Source organism: Pollicipes pollicipes, unplaced genomic scaffold, assembly GCF_011947565.3.
Source record: "Pollicipes pollicipes isolate AB1234 unplaced genomic scaffold, Ppol_2.1 Scaffold_6138;HRSCAF=7277_pilon_pilon_pilon, whole genome shotgun sequence".
Taxonomy (NCBI): domain Eukaryota; kingdom Metazoa; phylum Arthropoda; class Thecostraca; order Pollicipedomorpha; family Pollicipedidae; genus Pollicipes; species Pollicipes pollicipes.
In genome coordinates, this window is record NW_023596818.1 from 7,831,851 (window position 1) to 7,855,712 (window position 23,862).

The 23,862-nt window shown below is 49.5% G+C and overlaps 1 protein-coding gene across 1 annotated transcript; it reads right to left on the bottom strand.

Moving 5' to 3' along the window:
• Positions 1-205: 205 nt before the first annotated feature.
• Positions 206-11,653, bottom strand: LOC119106144 (uncharacterized). Its single transcript, XM_037229741.1, has 6 exons — positions 8,427-11,653; positions 7,440-8,379; positions 5,560-6,723; positions 4,949-5,166; positions 3,099-3,219; positions 206-468 (listed from the first exon to the last, which is right to left on the bottom strand). The coding sequence occupies exons 1-6, from the start codon at positions 11,613-11,615 to the stop codon at positions 206-208; spliced, it is 5,895 nt and encodes a 1,964-aa protein (XP_037085636.1). The 5' UTR covers positions 11,616-11,653.
• Positions 11,654-23,862: the final 12,209 nt, after the last annotated feature.

Below are 23,862 nucleotides of genomic sequence, written 5' to 3' on the forward strand. Positions count from 1 at the left end.
CATGTCCATTAAACACGCATAACACTCAAGTCCGGCTGACGTACGGCAGCGGCCCGGACGCGGCGGTGCCCCTCGACTTACTTGAAGTAGAAGCGCGGGTAGTCGGCCAGCAACCGCCGCACGTCCGGCTGATCGCTCGACTTACTTTAGGTAGAAGTGCGGGTAGTCGGCCAACAACCGCCGCACGTCCGGCTGGTCCCTCGACTTACTTGAAGTAGAAGTGCGGGTAGTCGGCCAGCAGCCGCCGCACGTCCGTCTGGTTGATGACCAGCACGTCGGTGGGATCGTCGGCCACCAGGTTGTGCGCGTACGGCATGGTGGGGAAGATGATCTGCAGGTCGCCGTAGATGGAGCCCGAGTACAGGAAGTACTCGGGGTCCGACGGCGAGGTGTCGTACACGAGCACCGAGCCGCGCCGGACGACGAACACCTTGTCGCCGATGTCCCCTCGCTTCGTGATGAAGTCTCCTGCCGGGGGAGAGCGTCGGTAACGGTCGTCTGTCGGCGCGCTGCGGTTCTGCAGCACTGGTTTTCCCGCAGAGCAGGAAAACTAAAGCAAATCACCTGCACCGATTGCTTCCAAACGTGATGTTAAGCGTCCAGTTCTCAGTGCGGAAATTGGCTGCATCGGACCGCGTGACTGTGTGTCACCTTTGCTGCGAGGCTAGCCCCTCTCGGGGCCTGATGCGACGTGCGGCGTGTGGATGTTCTAGCGGGTCAGCCAGCGGGGTGAGCGCTCAGTACGGCCCATACGACTGGCAGGCGGATGATCGACACTGTCAGCCAATGTGCTGCATGATGGCGTCCAAACGGATCGAACCTTTCGTCTCGTCGAAACCATGGACAGCCAATGCGGTCATAAGTGTGTTGACGGTGACAATGTACCGGATTCGCAATCCGACCAGAGCATGTGAGTGAAAGGTAGATATCTGAATTATTCCGAGTCCGCATAATTATTTGTATTGTTCAGCCAAATTTACCGGGGAGTTGAAACTCGGATTTTGCGGACGCGGCCGTAATGAATGGTAAGACGCCTTTTGTTGAATGAGACAAACTGCGTGATCACAGACGTGGGTGTTATCGCCACACGGAAGGCAAGAAAGATTAGGCGAAAACACTCATGTACAGCCGGGAATCCATATAAATGGATCTTATCGGTGCGTTTGAAACGTGTCCGTCCTTCCCGAAAGTTCAGCAGGTGTAGAAGTCCATATAATAAGACAGTCAGGCTTATGTCGCACCAGGCATGCACCCAAAACTTTTTTAATGTGGGCGCAAATGTTAATTTTCTCTGAACTAATACGAATTAGGACCGAATGCATGCAACCGTCTAGGATCAAACGTAAATAACTTGACCCAAGAAGGGGCATGTCCCCGGTCCAATTTTATTTCAGATCGCTGGGAAGTCCATGTCACCCAAAAGTTACTGGCTGATGTCTGATTTTTTACCATCATTATGACATTCAGCGCATAAACTAGCGCCAGAAAAGGCCACGGACACTCATGGTAACCCTTGAAGGTCAAACATCGGGGACTTCAATACACTCCAAATGCACCGGCCCATTTCAGTTTTTTAGGCACCAGAACCGTTTTTAACGCATAAGCTGTCGTCCGGAAAAAGTGCTGACCTCCCTAGGCTCCCTAGGCTAGGGAGGTCCTCCCTCCCTAGGCTACATTTCAAGGTCAGACTCAATCCCAAATGACGGGGGCAGGGATGCCAATCTGTGCAAATTATTGGGAGGGCAAAGCACAGGTCCGATAACCTACCGCCTCCTCATTTTATTATCATCGGATTTAGCCCACCTCGTTTTGATGAAACGCAAGATATGTTTTTGAACTTGGTATAGGTTATAAAAAGTCTTGAATCTAAGCAGCATGATGGTCACACAGAGCTGGATCCACGGAGCAGACACTGGAGGCGCGCGCCTCTTCTGATCGGCAGGCGAAGACGCCCCTCTAGAGGCCACCTTAGGGCGCCGATGGCGCTCTTCTATGACGGTCATGGGAGGCGACACGCATTTGGCTGTGGGGGAAGGGGATAGGATAGGCCGCGAAGGAGTTAGGTCATCCCCGCATTCCAGAGCTGTTCACTTTGACCTCACAAACCATTGCGTGTCCTATGGCCCTAGGCGTGTTAAGATTATTGCATCGTTTGTCCGCTTAGCTGTTACGATTTGTATTTGGTGATGACAGCAACCACCACTTTTTGTTACGAGGGGAGGGAGGGTTTTAGTGTTGGCAGGTGCCTCGCTGTATACGAGAAACATGCATCTGCAAGGGGAGGCAAATACCCCGCTACATTAACGGATCTAGCTACTGGATTTTGGAGGCCGGACCATCGGGCCCAATCGCACATCCTACAACATTTACTTTTTTCCTTGACTTAAGTCAAAGCGCCCACGTTCATCCCCTGCAAAATAGTGCTGCTCTTTAAAGCCAAGATTTTCGGTGACATGCGAGTGGTGCGCAAAAAAGTTGGTCCCAATTTGACGCCGCAACACATTCATCAACTCTAGTTTTTGCCACGATATCAAGAGTGACATTTACCAATACTTGCAGCCAATTAAGAGTTATGTAAATTGTTCATTAGGTGCCTTTAAATGCACCGTGAAAACATTGATGAGGACTAATTTACTGCAATTATGGTTCAGAAAATGCTCGCGCTTTTAATGGGGCTTCCAAATGTCTAGCTATTATTGACACGCTCTCGGATCGGGGATCAACTTGACCCCTTCCCGTTCTGAACATTTTCAAAAGCAATTTATGGCTGATACGGCGTAGCCTTTCTAGCGTTGGTGGTTGCACCACTATATACTGACATTAATACGTTGATTGTGGTCCCCAGAAGTACGAAACCAACCGAAATATTTTGCGTGATGTGGCGTTCGCGTCATTTGACCTCGAATGTGAACTTGAAAGTCACGTAGTATTGAACAATTTACGTCAGATTTAGTGTTTTCGTGTTATTCTCGTGGCGGCGTTCACCTAATAACGAGCAACCACGCATGCATGTGCGAGATAGCCAACGAAGTGCGGAGATGAGGTTAGCGCAAGGCTCCGATGAGATCGCGCTGTCGGCATGAGGGTCGCTGGCTGACCTGGCAGGAAGAACTGCTGGTGACACAGGTAGCTGAGACGGCGGATCAGCCGCTGCGGCGCCCGCTGGAATATGGTGAGCGAGCGCAGCTGAGCGCCGAAGGTGGTCATAAACACCTCCAACTGTGAAAAGGGTCGGCCGTCAACAACCAATGCTTTTGTTTAAGACACAGCGTGTGTCGCGAATATGGATGATAAATTATGATGCGCCTATGGCAAAGGACTACACAATATGCCGGAGACGTATCTTCAAAAAACCTCGTGGGGGGGGGGGGGGGAATCGCATCGACCCCTCCCGTATCAGGGCAAGGGTTAAAAGCCGGAAGCTGTCAGAAGTTGAAGTTGGGGCCGGAAGTCAAAGCTTAGGAGGTTGGGACTCCTAACCTCTGAAAGGTAAGAAATCCCGATATTGCCAAAAACTCTACGATGCTCACCATATTTGCGGCGATGACGGGACCCCAAGACATTCCAAGTCCACGACCTGGTGCCAAAATGTGCGGTCAAGGGGATCTGAAATGGTTGTAAACCTCCGGAGCAGTCGGGATGATGGATCTTATCTCGAGCTAGCTCATTCATTGGTGAATTTATGATAAGTCTTTTCGAAACCTGCCAGTTTGGTCGGTACGATGCTGACCGTTAGAGTTTCTTCCACTGACAATATCTAGGGGTACTTGACCATTTCGGACTCTAGGTCGTAAACTGTCCTACACGAACGTCAAACCACCGGAAAAAGTCATTCTTTCCGCAAAAAGCAGCACTGAAGTGATGCATGAATGTGGGGTGGTTCAAAACTCTCTGTTTAGGAGATGGCCAGCAAAGAGTTGTTCCCATTCCTTGTTTTTTATCAACAATGTCAACGATTTTAGATCGCCGAGTAGGGATATACTCAAGTGGTTAATGCGTGAGCCCGCATTGTATATAAGTCACCACTGACAACGACGCAACGGTTTGCTGCGAGCTGCATAACTGCATAGACACCAGTGTCAGGATTCTTGCAAGGTAACATTGTGTTGGTCAGGATTATTCGCATGATGTGTTCCCTAGCAGTGGAAAGCGGAACATAATTTGCAGGCAGAGGCACGCCCAGGTAACACGAAGGCGGCTGCCACCGCTGCCCGTAATGGCTGCGGGGCTGCTCGGCGTGGCCGTAATACTGACACTCCTCCGCTAGTTGCTTCGATCGCTGGGGGTGACCCTGACCCGATCAGAGCACCGCCGCTGGGCCGAACAGACGCGGTCAGCGACCTTGGCCTCCAGCGCCCGCACCCATCGATCAGCTGATTACCTGCGCCGGGCCCCGCGGCCCCGGCGGCGGCCCGCCCCGTCTGCGAACGAGGGCAGCCCGGGCCGCCGCCGGGCCCCGCGGCCCCGACGGCGGCCCGCCCCGTCTGCAAACGGGGGCAGCCCGGGCCGCCACCGGGTTCCGCGGCCCCGGCGGCGGCCCGCCCCGGCTGCGAACGGGGGCAGCCCGGGCCGCCACCGGGTTCCGCGGCCCCGGCGGCGGCCCGCCCCGGCTGCGAACGGGGGCAGCCCGGGCCGCCACCGGGCTCCGCGGTCCCGGCGGCGGCCCGCCCCGCCTGCGAACGGGGGCAGCCCGGGCCGCCACGATCAGAGAGACCATTGTCTTCGCGCCGGCCCAGAACTGGCGCCGGGAGGAGGACAGAGGATAACCCGACTGCGCCGCGGGACGTGAGGGGCGTCCTGGCAGGGGTTCAGAGACACATCGGAATGACATCCGAATCAGAGACACATCAGAATGACATCCGGCAGGATGGAGACCCCGTAGGCCACAGTCACGTTGTGAATTGTGGCGTTTGGGTTGCGACGCGCTCGCAGCGCGCGGCAATCTCACCTGCAGGCAGTAGGGGAGGTCTTTGAGCAGCTCCTGAAGCCTCTGTCCCCTGGTCCGGATCCACTCATAGCCGACGTACTGAATAACACGCTCCTGCAGACGATGCGGCACGTTTTGCTCCTTCATCTGGCTTACGATGACCCCTAGTCTAGTCTCCGTCTCGACACGAGTCACCTCCAGGTTACTCAAGGTCGAAGCGAGGTCACCGAGTACGAGGCCTGCGAGGAGCACGAAGAAGCACATCAACGCGTGTCGGCGTCCCATTCAGATGATGCAATTGATCATCAGTGCTTATTCGCTAGGGTTTCGCTGCAGCACGAGTGCATGGATTTGCCATCAGACTTCACGCGGTTACATAAACGGGAAGGCGTGATTTGGCAATCGCATTGTGCGCGACTTCATATTCGAACCACTAGCCGAAATTTGAAAAGCCCTTAAATGTCACCAACAGATTCAGATGTTACGGCAATATGGCACAAAAGAAATAATGCGATCTAACGTGGTAACAAAAATATCAAACACAGACGCAACTAAGCCTTAATATTGCGCACTACGAGGAAGCATAAACGGTCAGCAGGCAAAAACATTATAATTTTGTGTGCACAACTTACCTAGCGACAGCTTTCCGATCAGGATGATGGGGATATTTAGTACTGCTTCGTCTATGTTGCGCGCGTTGATGTCTCCGTACCCGGTACTTGTCGCCGTCGCCACCACGAAGTAGAAGGCGTTGGCGTAGATCTCGCCGTGCGTCGTGTTCAAGAGGTTTTGAAATGCTACCCACGAGTCATCTCTGCACCGCACGCCCGGACAGGCCACCATGTACCAGAAGCAGGCGCAGATGTGGAGCAGCATGAACAGCAGACCGAGGTCTCGTATGCCGCGCAAGAGGAGGATTGGCGCAATGAGGCGGCGCTCCAAAGTGCGGAAGAAGCTGAATGCCGAGTAGACGCGGGTGAGATGCACCATTCGGACGAGAGTGACTGTATGCCGGAGAGCTTTGTGCTCCGGGCGGATGAAAATCAGCAGGCCAACGGGCAGAGCTGAGAGAGCATCCACTAGGAATCCGGTGGGACGATGCATGTAGACGCGTCTGATAATCTTGTGGTCACGTACCAGGTCGCCGTAATTATCATAGTAAGCTGTATGCAAGCGTATGCAAATGTTGGAGATGTATACGCAGGTGCACAACCCGAAAGCAATGTCCACTCGGTGATTGACACTTTGGAACGTCACATGGTAGAAGAAAAGGGCAATGGATGCTGCTCCGCTCACCGTAAGCAACAGGTTGAACGCGAACAGCAGCCTCGAATCCGGGTTGATTACAACGTTAGCTTGCAAATGTGCGCGAACCCTCTTCCCGAGGCTGTGACACCACTTGAATGCCGCGGGCGGTTGAAAAGCACTGCGCTCGCTTCTGTAGCTCATGCCCGACAGGTTTGATAAAGGCGAATATCGTGAGTCTTTGTCTCCCAATTTGGTCTCTGAGGACTTGTCGATGCCTTCGGGGTCGAACGACATGTAAGACTCGGCCTGTATGGTCTGGTTGCTGACGTACACCTCAGTGATTTCATGAGAGGCGGTGCTGCCAATGAAGGGGCTTTGTGACAAGGAGGACGCCTGCGCCTGCAACGCGGTCACATCGTCCTCCCCGTCAGCCACTACGTTCTGCGACTCGCTCACCTGGATCGAAGGAACACGGGTGAGCGATTTTGCTGTCAGTTCTTTGCTCTGTTTCTTGGTTGTTCTTCCTTTCTCGTGTATAATACGGCTACCTGTCGCGGACGGATTACTCCCGACCGAGTCGGAAGCACGAAGCCCACTCGGCTCCGTCTCCGACTTCTTGTCTGTCGGTTGTGAACCTGATTCATCCTGCCCTGAACTAGGAGCCTCCGGATCTTGTGTTGCACGGTCCGGGTGAGAACCCCGCCCCCTGCCGAAAGGCATCGCATGAGACGAAAACAAGTCTCCAGTGAAGGTTGACACCGCGTTCATCAAATACATGGTCAAAGAGCTTCCACGTTTTTTCGGCTCAGACTTTTGCGGTAGCGTGGCGCTTTCCTGATTCAGCAGATCTTGATACTCTTTCTCCAGCAACGATCGTTCGCGACGCGCACGGCGCTCCTTGAGGCTGAAGGAACTTGACAACGCCGCGGTGAGCTGATCTCGGAAACTGCGATGGCGTCGGCTTTTGTGCTTTCGCCCGTGTCGCGTTCCCACGAAGCGATTTCCTACGTCGGGACCAAACTTTTTCGAGGTGCTCGAGAGCCGCCCTTTAGCCAGATCTTCAGCTGATCTTGACATTTGACGGCTGCCAGCATCATGGAGCCTCTCTATGGCGATGCGCTCAATCTCGCGCTTGATTTCCGGACAGTTCTCTAAAACATCCTGGAGATCATTTTTAGTCAGGACGAACAGGTCAGCGTTGGTCTGAGCACGAATGGTCACCGTGCGCGGAACCGAGAACAAGACGCTGACCTCTCCGAAAAACCGCCAGGCCCAAGAGTCTTGGTGGCATTGCCATCGTCATCAGTGATGTCGCAGAACCCACGATGTATGAAGTACATCTCCTCACCCACGTCTCCCTCGAAAATAACTGTTTCACCCCCGAGAAAAAATACCTCTTTCAGACACATTGCAAGCATACGATGGAAACTTCGATCAATCGTTTTGAAAATTGGCACTGAGCTGATAAGATCCGCAAACAAAACAAAGGCTACATCTCCCCGGATGCTCGGTGGCAAGTTAGTGAAGTGGATGTGGGCGTGCATTCTGGTTGACCGCGAAAATTTGTACTCAATATGCCGCAGTACCTTTTGTTGCACTGCCATAGGCACATCTTCATATTTCATTCGTTGACACAGAGTCCTCATGCGCTCGTTAAATCTAGCACGAGTAGTATCTGCGTTAACGAGACTAGCTGTCATGCTAGCGATAATGTAGCCGAAGAAAACGACACCATGTATCATCAAAACAATAGATAAGATATACTCTGAGCGAGTCTGGGGTGTGAGGTCGCCAGATCCAACAGCCGCAAGCATTTCCAAGGTGAACAATACACTGAGTATGTATAAGTCCTGAGCGTTGTCGGATTGCGTGAAGTTGGACATGGTGTACCAAGAAATTGCGCGACAGTTATGATGCGCTTTCAGGAACTGAGAATGGTTCCTGACTTGAATGTTCAGCGCACGACCCGCAGGTGCTGGTGATGTGATAGCATATGGTGCCGATGTTGGGCACGCCAAATATGCCCAAAAGCAGGCTAGAATATGTACGTACATTCCAAGAAACCAAAGGTGTTTTATGACTTTGAACAGCTCTGCACGGAAGAGCACTCCCTGCTCCCAGTACGAGAACGCCCAGAGGACCTCGTACACTTGCGCAAAGCGGTTCATCCGGAAAAGCACGATCGTGTGTAGGTTTCGTACACGCTTCCGGGATAGAACAGCATTGCGAATAAGTCGAACGGGAAGCAGGCGGCCAGATCAAGCAAGAACGCCGAGGCCAAGTAGTTCTCAGCGGTGGAGATGGGGTGAGAGACCAGCGTCGATGATGCGTCATAGTATGCGAAGTGCAGCCGCAGGTACATGATGAGGACGGCCGCCACGTCCAGCAGCAGACAGATGGCGTACACGCTGATGTTGTGCGGCAGAAACGTCACGTGCACTGGCGTCAGGACGAGCAGCAGCACTATAGCGGCTACACGGACCTGCTCCAGCCTCGCTGCGAATCTGCCGTCTGGTCGGATGGTGCGCGGCATCAGCAGGCGGCCCAGGAATGACAAGTGGCCAAGCCTGTGAAATGGCTTTTGGTACTCGGCCGTTTTCCGCTCCTCTTTCGAGAAGGTGGTGAAAGACGGTGTCTCGTCCACGGTGAGGAGCGAACCCTCTTCGCGTGGCAGACTCCTGGCCAGCCGCCACACGCGCGCGTGGTTCATCTTGACGGCGTGCTGAACGTCGGCATCCTCCTGTATTTCGCTGATCTCCTTGTTGACGGTGGGAAAGTGTTTCATGACCCTGTGAAGCTCACCATGTGGGATAATGAGTAAATCACAAGTTGTCCGCGTGATGACGTTGGCCGGCTTCGGGAGCCCGTACAACATTCCAGCCTCGCCAAAACACTCCCCGGGTCCCATCAAGCCGAGTGACGTCTGCTTCTTACCGAGGTACGCTTCACAGTAGCCACGCACGATGACATACATGTCGCGGGACATGTCCCCAGTGCGCAGGACATACTCGTTGGCCGGGAAGAGGTAACGTGGGCATCTGCGGGCTAGTGCCTGTCGAAAATCGATGTCCGTGTTTCGAAACAGAGAGATATTGCCAAGCAATTTGGCGATACCATCCAAGGCAAGGTCTTCCTGCAGTGCCTCGGGCAGATCGTGCAGCAAAAATTGCTTGCCGGGCATAACCATGCCGTGGTAGGTACGCCATTGCAGATCAATAAAGTGGAGCACGCGTCTCCTTAGATCTTTGTCCAGCCGGTTTTCGATCATGAACTGTTGCATGGCAAAGACAATGGATTGAAATTGTACCTTGGGCCTGTCTCGGTTGGTTAAAAGGGATGCATACGAGGCCAGTGAGTAAGCAAATAGCACCAGTCCAAACACCATGACTATGATGCTGATATAGTACTCAGTGGTAGTCATCGCAACAATGTCACCAAATCCAGTGGTGGACATTGTGGCTGTAGCCCAGTACAATGATAAAATGTACGGGTCATATTTCGGGCTGCTCCCAGCACGCCACCCACTCTCTATTGCTTTTACCTTTTCGAACTGATGAAGCCACATTTCAGAGTTTGGTATCGCAAAAAAGACATACTTGATATTTGAGTCCATGAACCACATGCAAGCTGAAAAATGGACTCCCATTATAAGGTAGGTGATGAGCTCAATTGGCCGAATGACGGTCAGTGACTCTTGAAGCTGGTCTTGCAAGAACCTAAAACGCCGCGGGATTATCCACGCCTTAGCCAACTTGTTCAGCTTGCAGACGGCTATAAGCCGACCCATTCTCACAGACGACAAAAACATCCCGAATGGTATGCTGATCAAGTCCAGTGGCAGGGCGGCAAGAAGATCCAAGTAAAACGTTGCTCTTCTCGCGTGATAGTGGAATATTTCCCCAAATGTTTGGTAGGAATCTTGAGGGCTAATGACGATGGTCATCATGCTGAACAAAATATCTAGCACGTGGACAGAGTCCATCAGGTAGGTCAGTCCAAGCATTTCCGGGGAATACCCGTCCTTAAAGCACGCGTAGTACAGGTAGATGTGCCACTGCACGAATACCACGAGGCACACGAAGGTTTTCCAAATTCTGTCAAGCTGGCCGTCACCGCGTATGCTCGGACTGCGAAAGACTTTCCACAACCAACCAAGCGGCCGGCCGTGAGGAAGGTTGTCTTGCTGGAGCCAGGCCACGCCGTTGCCGAGCTCCAGCTGAGAGGCACCGGAGGGCAGAGCGCGGATGGTGGGACGTCGTACCTGTTCATATATGCTCTCTCCTTCCGCCCAGCTGAAGCGCCGCCACCTGAAGTGACTGTCGTCGCTTCCGGCAAACACGTCATCCGGCTGTTCGAAAGCTGGCATTGCGGCGATCTGTTGGGCGCTTTCTTGCGGCGTGAGGTGTGTGCTTGACACTTTGCGGATGGACGGTAAGAATTGGGCACTTAATTTTCTTATCTGAACCATTCTGGATGATGGCTTTAGCTGCACGTCCTGTAGCTTGGGGTGCGACGACGCGACTGGAAGTGACAGAGACGACCCAGCGCCCTCCCCAACTGTTGGTTTGCTCGACGTGTTTTCGTGGGAAGCGTTAGGAAGTGTTCCACCCGCTCCAGCTGAATTTGAAATTAAAGGAAATCTTGAAGTATAGGTGCTAGTTTGTTCTGTCAATCCGCCTCTCTCTTGATTTTCTTCTGGTTTCGGAACCGCTAGAAACGGTGCTCCATCCTTTTGCTCCAACGAGCTCGTATCTCCCTCTTCCATCGTACTCAGGGTGGGCCTAAAACCGATGGCAAAGGACTGGCTCTTTTCAGCATTCATCCTTGACGTATCTGGACCTGTCATGCCTGTCGTGCTACTCCAGGCATTAGGTTCATCAGTGCCAGTCTCGAACAGCCCTTTCACGTGCATGCACATGGCCGTTCGTACTTCGGGATAATGCTGCAGTAGTGGGGTCACGTCGTGCTGGTTGAGCACCAGCAGGTCACAGTGTGTGGCTGCGCGGATCGTCGCCGTCCGAGCGAAGCTCAGCACCAGGTTCACCTCCCCGAAGAGCTTGCCTGCTCGGAGCACGGCCACGGCCGTGGCGTTGTCTCGTCCGCCAAGAACCTCCAGTTCTCCCTGCACGATGTAGAACATGGAGCGGCAGACTGTGCCCCTCTTGATGACGATTTGTCCGGGCAGGAAGAACTGACGCTGGATTCTCAGGGCGATGGCTCGCAGGAAGCCCTCGTCCAGATTTTGAAACATCGGTGACGTGCTCAGGGCACACCGATTCACACTCAGACAGATCTCGGACTGCAGCGACAGTGGCAGGGCCCCGTAAATGTTGGCATCTGTTCGACCTTTTCTCTTGAACCATGTATATTCGTAGAAACCCTGAATAAACTCTGATAACTCGGTAGAGTGATTGTTGTCCCGAAGATAGCGTTTGATCATCTGAAGCCGGTGCGCGAAGGAGGCTCGCTGGCTCTCTACATTTGTGAGCAACGAAGCCAGGCTTCCTACCACTAGGCCATTGGTGATGGCCGACCCTAAAAGCATCACCATGATGCTGAATAGGGTCTCCGCGTACCGCAAAGCGTGGTAATCGCCATAACCAACACCGAGTACTGACGATGCTGACCAATACACACATATCGTGTAGAGACTAAGAAAGAAGTCGAGGTCCACAGAGCCACTCACCTGGAAAAGATCCAACGTCCAGCTGTGCATATCAGAACTTGCTAGTGGGGTGTATCCGAATTTAGACTCCGAAAGACTTTTGGAAACATTCCTATTGATAAAACCTTTTGCGACTGTGGCCCAGCACAGAGGAGTCGATTCGTAGTTTGTCAACAGCGGTTTACAGTTCAAGGAATACCAATAACACGCCGAAACGTGAATCAGCAATGTCAAAGCACACCCTGCCGACAAGACGTCAGAAAAACGTATGCCGAGAATGACGTCTTTCTTTTTGTCGGCAAAGTACCTCGCGAGATGGCGCACTCTCAGCACCCTGTTAAACCGGCACGCGGCGACCGTGCCGTCAAGGAGGCTGGGGGATGTGTGCTTGGAATATGGAGGCAGAATGAACTCCAGGGGAAGAATCGTAAAGATGTCATAGAGAATGAAATGGCGGGCCTCTTGACGGAGCTGTAGCTGAAGCGGAGTAGACCACGCCGATGCTGGGCTGAGCGCTACAAATCCGGTGAACAGCACGACGCCAACGTAGACTGCGTCACACATGTAGAATACCACTATTACGGGTAAACTATTTCTATGGAAGGAGTATAAGAATGTTGCTGATGCGATGCTCAGGTACGCAGCCAGAGCTGTTATCATCTTCGCCTTTCTGGCGTACCATGAACCGACGCCCATGCCTTTTTTGAGTCTCTTGAAGATGGTGTGGCACATGTCGAATGCAAAGTCAGCGGCCGAGTCAACAGTTCCAATTTCAGAAACGCTTATCTCGTCCTCACTGCCCTGCCGGTTGGTGTAGTCTGAGGGCGAATTGTCACCCATACCGACAGAAACCGAGGAGACGGCGTCTTGGTCCGGTTTGGAAGCACCCAGTTGTTCTGTGCTTGGACGCATTTTGCCAAGGCCAATCTGGAAGAGGAAAAAACGCTTGCATTTATCCACAATGCCATTAATATTAAGCCATTCATCCACAATGCATTGAAACACTTTTTGTGTTAATGCTAACTTCCACATACCGAGCCGCTGAGCTGTGATTTGTGACTTTGGTCGTGTTAACGTAAAATTAATCATTTGTCGTGTACCTTCCAACGTCTCAAAGCGTTCTGCATGGCTTAAAGCGCGATTAGGTGGGGAATCAATTTGACCTGAGGTTTTTCCAAAATAACCTCCGAACGATGGGGGGCGGCAACGGCAGACCTACAAAACTGTAGACATTTGAATCGCAAGTCCTTCGGTGAAACCAAATTGTCCATGTCTCTCAAGGTCGCTGACCCGCAACAGGTCAAAGTCAGGTCATGGTTGTCAGCCAAGGCACTTCTTACAGAATTTTCAAGTTCATGCAATGACAGAGACGATGTTGGACGATGTCATATATAACTTTGAAATGGTTTCTCAGACAATTAGACAATTCAAATCAGATAACGATCTGAACAAAGGTCAAAATCAAACAGCCCTTGCTCCGAAAAACTTTGTTTTAAGGTAATTTTTGACGCTCATTTGGAATTTCTTGAGTATAGAGGCGTCAACGGACTTCCCATGCCGACTTCATGTATAGGGATCCTCCCTGGGCAACAGGGGTCGGCATGAGTAGCTAAAAGGGCGCATGGGCAAAGTTAGGCACACAGGGGCCCCCAGTGGCATAGGCAGAGTTTTGGTAAGGGGATGCACGGGGTTAACAAAGGACCGCCTTATGGCGAGAGGCCCGCTAGACAAAAGTTACTGGATATGAGCTACTTGGACTCAAGGGGCACGATTTTCTCTGTTACATTTTTTTGTTGCTTTTTAACGTAAGCAAGCCAGTAGTCACCGGAACATGCAATCCCCTTTTGTTATTCGAAGTCAGTAAACTGGAGCAACCGCATTCAGGGGCTTCGGCGAAATTTTTCCTTAGTTTTATGCAGAGACATTGAGAACCCGTGATCGCACCTCGCAGATCAAAATTTGGCCAAAATAGTGTATCAGCATGACCAAGTCAGGTTCCTCTGAACATGTTTAGCCTGTTTTTAGTACTATGACTGAAAAAGTTATATAAGATAGCTACGAACATACGCGCTCGCAAGCCGAGAAATAAAAACCCGACACACACCCCACGTTGCAGCCTCCGTAAGCTGTGCAGTATAGGCCGATGGCTAATAATAGGCGGTGGCCATCGCGTTGACGAACACGACGGTATATCTGAAATAGGTGCCTTCGAAGGTCTTACGACACCAGTTAGAAGGTCAAGACGTTTAGAACGAGCGTTTATTTGGCGTGCGTAAACCTTAGGTTGATGGTAGGACAGGCTAGCGTTTAACGCGCCGCAAACTGGTGCTGAAACTGGGAAAAGTAACTGGAAAAGTAAAGGTACTTTTTACTTTTGGCCTCGCATGCACGGAGAAAGACATGGTCAGTGGTCGAGTAACCACCACAAATTGCACGTAACAAACCCATGCACTACTTCACTTCATGCGTGCGCAGTACTAGTGTTGGATAAAGGCCTCGTGCAAGGTTTAAAGAGAATGTTTCACATTTGAAGATACTGAAGTAAGTGCCAGATATGATGAAACAAGCTCACATGTAAGTATTGGTATACTTTTTAGGCGAAAAAGACTGCTCTAGGCAACATAATTCTCTGGTTAGTAAATATGTTTCTCAGAGGGTCATGGTTTGATTACGTCATCGTACCTTGCACAACATATATTGAGGGCCAATTGACGGCCGTTATGTCTGGTAATCGGACACAAGGACGCCAAATATGAGCCCCTCGACAACGAAATTTTTCTCGACCTTGGCCGCCACATGGTTTGGGAAATGGCAGGATTTGAATGACGTTATTGTGACGTCGTGAATGACAAGGTGACTTTGAAATATTCTTCCCGATATACCTGCCCGCCATTTTCGCGGGCGTGTAGCTCAGAAACTAAATGAGCTTAGGTCTTCAGAAGGGCAGGATCGTGAGCAGCACTGAAAGGTGTTCAAGATGGCTGTATAAGTTCAAAACCACATATAAATGTGGAACACTCTTTTTAGTGCATCCGTACAAAATCACGTCATAATTCACACCTGGATAATATTTTTCTCCACGTAGGGCTACCAACCATAAGTCCAATTCTGGATTGCCTCCTAAATGACCTGGAGTACGTTGGTGGACGGCTCAACGTCCTCTCAACGAGTCGTACTTAGCGAGGTTGGTTGGTCCTTACAGATTTCAGGCGCTGCGGCTATTTCGTCATGTGACTCTCTGCATAGGGTTAAACAATTCTGGTTCTAGAGACGCTCAGGGACCAAAATCACGACTTTTAAAGTAGCATTTGGTTAGCTGGCACATCATAACCAGCCATGCATTATTGAGTGGCAACCATTTGCACTGACTATGGATGGGTAATGCCCTAGCAGCAAAGTGAAAAGTCTTTAAGGCAGATTTTCTCAACCCTTGATACATGTGCCAGTTAGCAGCGATGCTATCCCGGAATCACATCAGCAAAGGATCATAGGCATGTCGCTTATTAAGACTTTATTAAAATATGATGCAGCATAGTATAAAACTGAGTGAAAATCACTCCATAATACAATCTGAACCCTCGCTTTCGTGGAAGGGCTAGCAATTGCTAAGGATTTCTGATGGATTTCTTCCCCTAAGGATTTCTAAGGGTACATCTTCGGCATGTCGTGCAATCGCGCCAAAATTTCGATATCCCCTGGGACATGCATGGCAGGTGCTTTGACACCAAAAAAGTGCATGTACCTAGGACTTCCGGTTTCTGAGAAGCAATGCTTTTTGCGGTTTTCTGAGGAGCACTGGACGTTGATCCACGACCGGCGCGGACGTCGGACGGCAACCGACAAACCCGCGGGCCGTGCACGGTGTGCCGACACAGCTACATTAACGGAGCCCTACATTCTAGATAAACGCTAAAAACACGTAAAAGTAACCCCATTCTACTAGGGATCAACTAACGAACACGCCTATTTGTGTTTCGTTTCCTTGCGGGACATGGTCTCGTACGTACGCACATGTATAACTAAAAAAGCTGAAAAAGTCCAGTTTCAGAAAAAAGTGGCCTTTGACCTTCGAACGGGCTCTGATCCAAACAACCAATCATGTTAGACATCTGACTCTCTAATAATTTTTCTTGCTTCATCCTCGACCCTCGTGACGTCCCGCTGGTCCAGGGCAGGCTGCATGTGCCAGTCACGAGTGGGCCGGAATGCCCCCTGGAGGGGAGCCCGACCGGGCGTCCTGTGCATACCCCACAGACGGGTCCCTGAGCGGGCTAAGGCTTAACGATTGGCCTCCCCCCAGGCGCATGTAGTCCTGCCCCACCGTTGTCTATTCTCCTTTATCCTATAGCCCTGTAATGATCATCACTGGTCGAAAGGGCTCTAATCCAACTAACCGAGCAGGTTAGAATGGTGCACAACCTGCACAACACTGCTTGAGAGGCAATTGATGGTTGTCATTTCTAGAAATTGTGCTCAGGAACGCAGGATATGCACGACTGGACAATTATAATTTCAATGACCTTGATCGACATATGATTAAGAGAATAGCAGTATTTGAATGACATTGTTATCACGTCATGAATGCCTGGAATCCTTGGAATAGCTCGCGCGAAACAGGCTGCACATCTTCGCGGGCGCGTAGCTCAGAAACTAGAGGGTTCAAGTCTCTAGAAGGGCAGGGCTGTGAATTGCACCAGATGATCTTCAAGATGGCCTTCTCAGCTCAAAACCCCACAAAATATAGAACGATCCCTTCAAGAAAACCAAAAGGGTCAAAGTTTTTCACCATGTTAAAGTCAATGGGGAGTAATCCATTGCACCAGAAAGGGATTATTTTCAGACGTTTGACTTCGTTTCAACTAAACTTCTTCCTATCACAAATCTAACACCATTCGACTCTGTGTCCTGGACTGTGCATTACACCATATTTCAGAAATTTGTCACTCGTACTTTCTTGCGTAAGGTCGTCATATGACCTGACATGACCTGAGCTCCAGTTCAGTTGCTTCGTGCCACTTCATGTTAGCAGCAAACAATAAAAGTTTCCGATCTTTGCTAACCCCTTGGACATAAAACTTAAACCCCACACCTTCCATGCTTGTTTACTCGTTCGCCTCGGACACAGTGGGTCGATTATTGCGTTTCCTTTTGTAATCCCAGCAAGCCTGTCAGCAGCCAAACGTAGACATTGTCGAGCTTTGTTGACAAATGGGTTCAGACGCCGCTCAATCACCAGCACGCTTAATGCTGATTTGTCTCCTAAAACTCGCCTGCACTGCGTTGAATGATGAGTTTTTGTCGCAACCGGACTGGACCTTTTTTGTTGCGCTTCAGCAGCCAAAAATGAATGCACTGCCTGCGCCAAATTTAATAATATTTGCATACATATTTTTTAGTTATAACGCACATACAGAGCACAACTAAACACGCTATTTTTTGATGTTAGACCTTAGCAGTGTTGAGCAGAGGTGTCACAAATGTAGTTTGATCCAATGTGATGGCAACAGTGTGAGAACTGTTTTTCTAGATCTGATTTCTGGCGATAGCGCCAAATCTATTTGACACGTCTCAAGATGCAATGATATAAATTAAAGATGAAACGAAATATTCAGCCATAGCTATCATGATAAAACATTGATAAATCCTGTGATATATGCCTCACCAAATATTTTTCGAAGAGATGTTGCTGTCACCAAACTATTCTGAACAACAGAACATGTTGGCTTCAGCATGTTCGGCCAATGGTAAGAACATATTTGTGACATCGTCGCTATAGCAATGATGAGGGAGGCGGAATAGCCTGGTCAAGGAAAGAGAATGCACAGGGATGCGTCCCCGACCAGCTGTTTCATCTTGATCACCTTGCGCCTTAACATTCCTTTCCCGTTTTAATAGCAAAAAAACGCACCTAAAATAGCCTCTCCAACACGATTTCTTCCAATTTTTAGTCATTGGCGTCGCATTTAATGTCAGTGTGTCATTTCTGCCTTATGCACTAATAATAAAGTTTTCATGTGACCCTTTCATTAGGATCGCTACACAGCACGCTGGGTTTAGGATACGCGGCACACACACGTTTTGCAGGTCTCGTCCAGCTTTGCTTTGTCCACCCAATCGAATAACGCTACGTTCTTACCTGCAAGGGTTGTCTTAGAGGAAAACAGTTTTCAAAGGCTGGTCAATATTTCGTGCCTTCCAGTGATTTCACGAGGGCTGATTCAATGTTTATTTGTCACATCAGTGCCTGATGCAGTCTATTCCTATTGCAACCACACTATGAATATTTGCAAATGATCTTCATGCCAATGCATACAAGCTGCACAGTATGTATAGCTAAATGCACTGTCGTTCATTTGAACACAGCAAGGAACGTTCCGCTATCTGGCGATAAATGGTCTGGCATGTCCTGTTCTAAATTCTAAATAAAACAGATGCGTCACGTGCAAGCTACTTATTTTATCACGGCACCTCCTTGTGTTGACTGCTGCTTGGAAAATCACAAACAATTAGCAAGCAGAAAAGAGCTGATGCCGATGATAAACAGTTTTTAACATGCAGCTAAGAGACCATGTTCCATAGGGTTCCACAATTCACCTTCAGCTCCCCCACACACAAATGTCATGTTTCATGGAGGTGAGCATGGCCAAGTAAATGCCCCCAAAGGTCATTAAACCATCACGGGCTCATTCGCCATGGGAATCAACTACTTACTTCTTTTACCATCAAAATTAACATTTGATGCGATGCACGGATTATGGAGTCGCTTTTAATTGTTCTCGCCGTGTCCCTTTTCAGCAGCAAAGCGTAACCCCAATCTAGTCACAACGAATTAACCCACTTCATTTTGACGAAAGGCAATTCATCTTTTTAATGCTTGTGTCGTTAATCAAATGACGCTTAACTGAAGCCACATAGTAGTCGTGAGGGGACAGATCTAAAATAAGAGGGCAATGGAAGCATGTGCTACTTCTGATCGAAAAGAAAAGACGCTCCTTTGTCTGCCGCCCCCGGGCGCTAAAAGCGTTCTTTTATGGCGTCCATGGACGCGATGGGGCTGTGGGGGACAGAGACGGGCTTAGCCATGAAGGCCTTCGGTCGTCCCCACAATCAAGACATTTCAGTTGAACCTCTCAGACCATTACATGCCTCATGATCCTTCGTGTGTTAATTTTGTTGCTTCGTGTGTCCGCTCAGCTGCTGCGATTTTTTGGCTGTCGGTTTTTTCGCAGGCAAACGCAACTTTTTGTTCGGTTGGAAAGAGGTTTTCTAAAAAGTACCAACACTTAAGTCCTGGTATGTGCTCTGCTATATACGACGGACATGCTTTTTATGGATCAGTAAACGTCCCGTTACATGAACAGATTCAGCTATCGATTCTGATGACCAAACCACTAGGATGAATATTGCACAACCTACCGCAATTTCCTATTCTTCCTTGGATTTAGGCCAAAGCAACCCCGTGGTTTAGTTAATATAAAAAACATCAGCGGTGGTTTATGCACTGTTTTACAATACTAAGTAAATATTACATTAAAACTGCTTTATATAGGATGATATAATGTTGGCTTGATGTTCGAGTAGCGCGCGAAACTTTTGGGATGAATCTCGCGTTGCATGACATTTTTTCAACACAACTTAATGTCATGGTATCGACAGCTCAGCCTCACTAATACTGCATGGTATTGAGGATAAAAGCTATCTGCTTCAACGCAATACCCGCAAAATACTTGAAGATGATTTTGTTGTAACTGGTGTAGGAAATGTATTGCTCTTAATCGGGACCACCTCACACGTGCTTACCATGACCTGGTTCCTACGCACCCGTAGTGCGAGAATAGTTTCATTGAGTGAATGCATGCCAGGTTAAGTAAGCAATGTCAATTTATTTGGGCTCCTTGTTCTTCAGCATAACCAAACATTAGCAAACCAACCTTCGAAATAAATTTGCCCTATGTGCGCAGGATTGAACATTGTCCAATGGTATGATTTTTCGCTGCACCCGTCGATCTACTTATTCCTTGCAGTCTAAGTGCCTGAAAATTGTATTTAAAACCCAACCAGTGATTTCCATGGCGATGGTGAAGAATTGCGGTTAAATGTTGTAAAACACATGGGCTACAGGACACCAAAGGCAGCTGAAACTTTACCGAATATTGCTCCTAAAAGTGCAAGGGGTGTCAAAAATAATGTCACCGTTCGTTTTCATGGTGTGCATATATGATTCGTCAAAGCAGGCCATTTGGCCCCTGGCTTGATAGCGTCAGCCCAGTTACAGGGCGGCCGAGAGTTATGGAGTTGCATGTCTCGGTAAAGACTCTTTCGTGCTATTTGGATAAGGGTCCAAGACAAAATCTACGTTGCGGGGAAGTAGCGTGTGGACATACGTTTGATGGATGCAACAAAAAAGGCCGCCAGATACAAAATGGTTACCCCCGAGCGTGTAACATTTCTGCTCATTTGTGGAATTAATTTTTAGATTGCAGGAGTCAAGTTATGACAAAATGCCCCCATGGAGACACCGCTACGCGGAAGGTTCATCATGCTGACCGTAAATTTTTATCACAAATCAAGTTAGGGAATGAATGTAGATAAAAAAACACCAGCGATTAATTTATTATTTGCCCCTCCGTTAGCCGGACATTCGTCTAAAAGGGAGGGTGTCTAGTCAAGTTCATATTTTTGACTGTGCGCGTAGCATGGTAGGGAATTTTGATTTACAAATTTTGGTGTCATTGGTTTCTACAACTAAGCCTCCACTAACGAGATGTTGCCACAGCCATTAAATTTTCTTCGATTTGTATGGAAGCACGACGTTATCGGGCAGCCCCCCCGAGCATAATTCGCTACTAAATACATCGACATCATTGAGAAGGTGTCGTTAGCTCTAGCCAATGGCTTTTCGAGGATATCGCTTGTCAGCACTGGCCGCAGCCCGCGAACGCAGGGATGGCGGCGGCCATTATGTTGATGCTTCTCGTTTACATTCAGCTGAGGGCTGCAGATGTACGGGCTTAGACATATGGTAAGGCTGGTCAATTGATACACACCGCGATTTACTAATGTCAGCCTACAATATACTGAGATGAGGAACAAGTATTGCGTCGTGTGAAACGACTGCACAAGGCTCTAGGAAAATGTGATTGTTTTACTCTATTTTGGAAGCGGCTTAAATCGTTCGGTGGCAAACCTGCGCGCATGCCATCAGCCTTGAAACATGAAAAGTAGCTCCCTGCGGTTTAACCTAAGTTTGACCTACTCTATCTCTGTGTTATCCTTATGGCATAACTTAGTGCTATCATGTTTTACACCGATTGTGTACTGTGTATATCACCATTTAGCACAGAATATATTGACTTTTGAAACAGTGTGGGTCAAAACAACACAACGATTTCGAGACAAATGTGAGTAACCTGATGTTCAGGAAATCTTTTTTTGTTAGTCGCTCCAACATTTAGTTGCTTTTGGTGCGGAAGCCCAAATTCACGGATTTTGCTGCCTTTTGGGAGGCGTCAGCGACCATTGCCGGAATAGCGCTGTCCTCATCTTCCGGTATCTGGCTACGACAGAACTTAGGGAGGAAAAAAAGCACTCCACGATTCCAAAATTTTAACTGGCACACCATGCTCTCAGCGCATCGTCATCACACCTCCAAGTCATTGCCACTGGACTCCAAGTGGTAGAGCCAAATAAAGCACGCAAATTTTCAACATTGGGCCACACTAATAAAATGGCTTTAGGTTCACTGTTTTTGACCAGTGCTTTGGTAATGTCAGTGGGCCAGGTGCATGTCTGGATTGGCATTTGCAGCCGCATGGCATATACACTTTCAAACCAGAAAGATCTTAATTTCTCAATTAGTTTATTTTGGAGAATTTTGTCAAAAATTGTATATTTGACCATGTTTTGCCTGTCAGGAAAGCGCTGAAGAAAACCGTCAAGCGTTTTGGTTTTTTGTTTTTGTTTGGTTCTTGCCCTGTACACATTCATAGTCTCGACCAATGTGCTATGGAGCCCGAAGCAACGCGTGACCAGTGCTGCACACGTGGCCAAATAACGAACATCACCTAGACGACGATGCCTCTGGATTCATATTTAGCTGAAGTGGTGAAGCGGGATGTTTGTGCCTCATTTCATCATAAAAGTGCAAGAACCTGTTAGAACAAAATTTGAGCAAACCTTTGTGTTTCTCTAGACACGTAAAAGCCAGAACCGTTTTTAGTTCTGATGCTTTTGCAAAACTTTCAGTTTCCTATCGGGGCGTATAATTGCTATCATTTTCAAAGAGGAGATAGATGATTTTAATCACTTTTAACGCAGCAGGATCGACCCCAAGATTGAGGGCGGGGGGGGGGGTTGCACCTCGACATTGGAGTGGCCATGACCCTAAAAAAACACTATGTTTCGTCGCTGTGGAAAAACTGCCGAGAACCAAGGGAGTGGCGATGAGAAGCCGGAGTGGCGAGCGAGGGCGCTTGGGTGCACAGTTTGAGGAACTTCCTTTTGAAATGATTGACGCATAGTGTGTTTGTTATTTCTCGCTATCGCTCGCCATTTTGAAGACGCTATAGTAAACGCGTGAAATATGTTTAGCGGTCTGTGTGACGTTTTATGCATTTAATCTCCTCACTGGACCGTATGTGCATGCGTTTGACGATTTGGAGCCTCTTTGGAGTTGCAGACCACGATTCCCACACTCTGACTTTGTGAAAAACGTGCACACCATGTTCCCACGAAGCCGACTGTCCCGTGGGATGTTCCCGCGCCAGGCGCGCCCTAATGGTGCGCCCGGCGCGGCAGGCTGGCTGAATGGTTATGGAGACTCAAAGGGGTCCCAGACCTTGGCAGGAAGGGAGGAGGTGCCCCCAAGGACTAGTTCGCCTCCCGCCGTCCGCTGACTCCAGTTTAACCCCAAGGCAGGGACAGCAGATTGGCGGGGGGGGGGGGGGGGGGCGGAGCCTCTGTATCAGCTGTCCCTCAACTCAACTCCTGGCGGCATGCGTGCATGGACAGATTCCAGATCAGAATCGTGTCAGCTCCCCGCCTCCCCAGTAATTACGCAGTGACGGCTGCGGCCGCTGGTGTGCTAAAATCATTTTCCCCACTGAAGTCAGCTCTCCAGTTTTCACCGGCGGGTATTGAGGCTTTCCAGTTTTCACGGTGGATATTGACGCTTTCCAGCTTTCACCGGTGGATATTGAGGCTTTCCAGCTTTCACCGGTGGATATTGAGGCTTTCCAGCTTTCACCAGTGGACATTGAGACCAACTAGTGAGTGGTGGGGTCGGCTGTTGCATTGGCTCTTTTAAGACCGGATGCTGCGCTGCGTCTCATAGCATCGGTTACCGCGCTGGCTCCAGTGAGGTCAGGGAATGACCTGGCTGCGGTGGTACCGGCCGATGCTTTGGTATCGGTAAGGCCAGGTGTTGCCCAGGATCACCTAGCTTTATTCGAGGCTTGTCTTGATATTCCGATGTGGTCCTGATTTATATTGCCAGAACACATGCGGAATAAATGAGGCGAGAGCCGCGCACTGCGGCATGTGACATGCTATTCATACTGCGGCAGCATGTTAGAATACAAAAGCATATTATAGAGGCTATACTAATCAAAATGTATTCGCTGTTTTGTTCCGACTAATTTTGATTCGTGTCTAAGCCACGGAATCGTCAAATCTTTGCGTCCAAGTCTGCATGACATCTGTAGGCTGAATGCGGTCTGAGTTATCATTTTTCTAAACAAGTTGGTTACATCTTTCGCTAAGAATCATTCTTTACGAGTTTGACCCAATCACATCATCTGACGGCGCGAAATCGGACACAAGCAAGCTTGGATCGAATCCGTGCATCGTCCGGAATGGCCTCATCGAGCGGCGACATAAGCGGAACGCATAACACGGTCAAATGAGTTCTGAACACTCTGCGTCAGCGTCTCCACACTGTTTTTCCAGTGTCCGCCCCCACCGATTTTGTAACGTGTGCAGTTACAGCGGTTACTTTGCTTTGTGACTGTTGCCGCATGTGAAA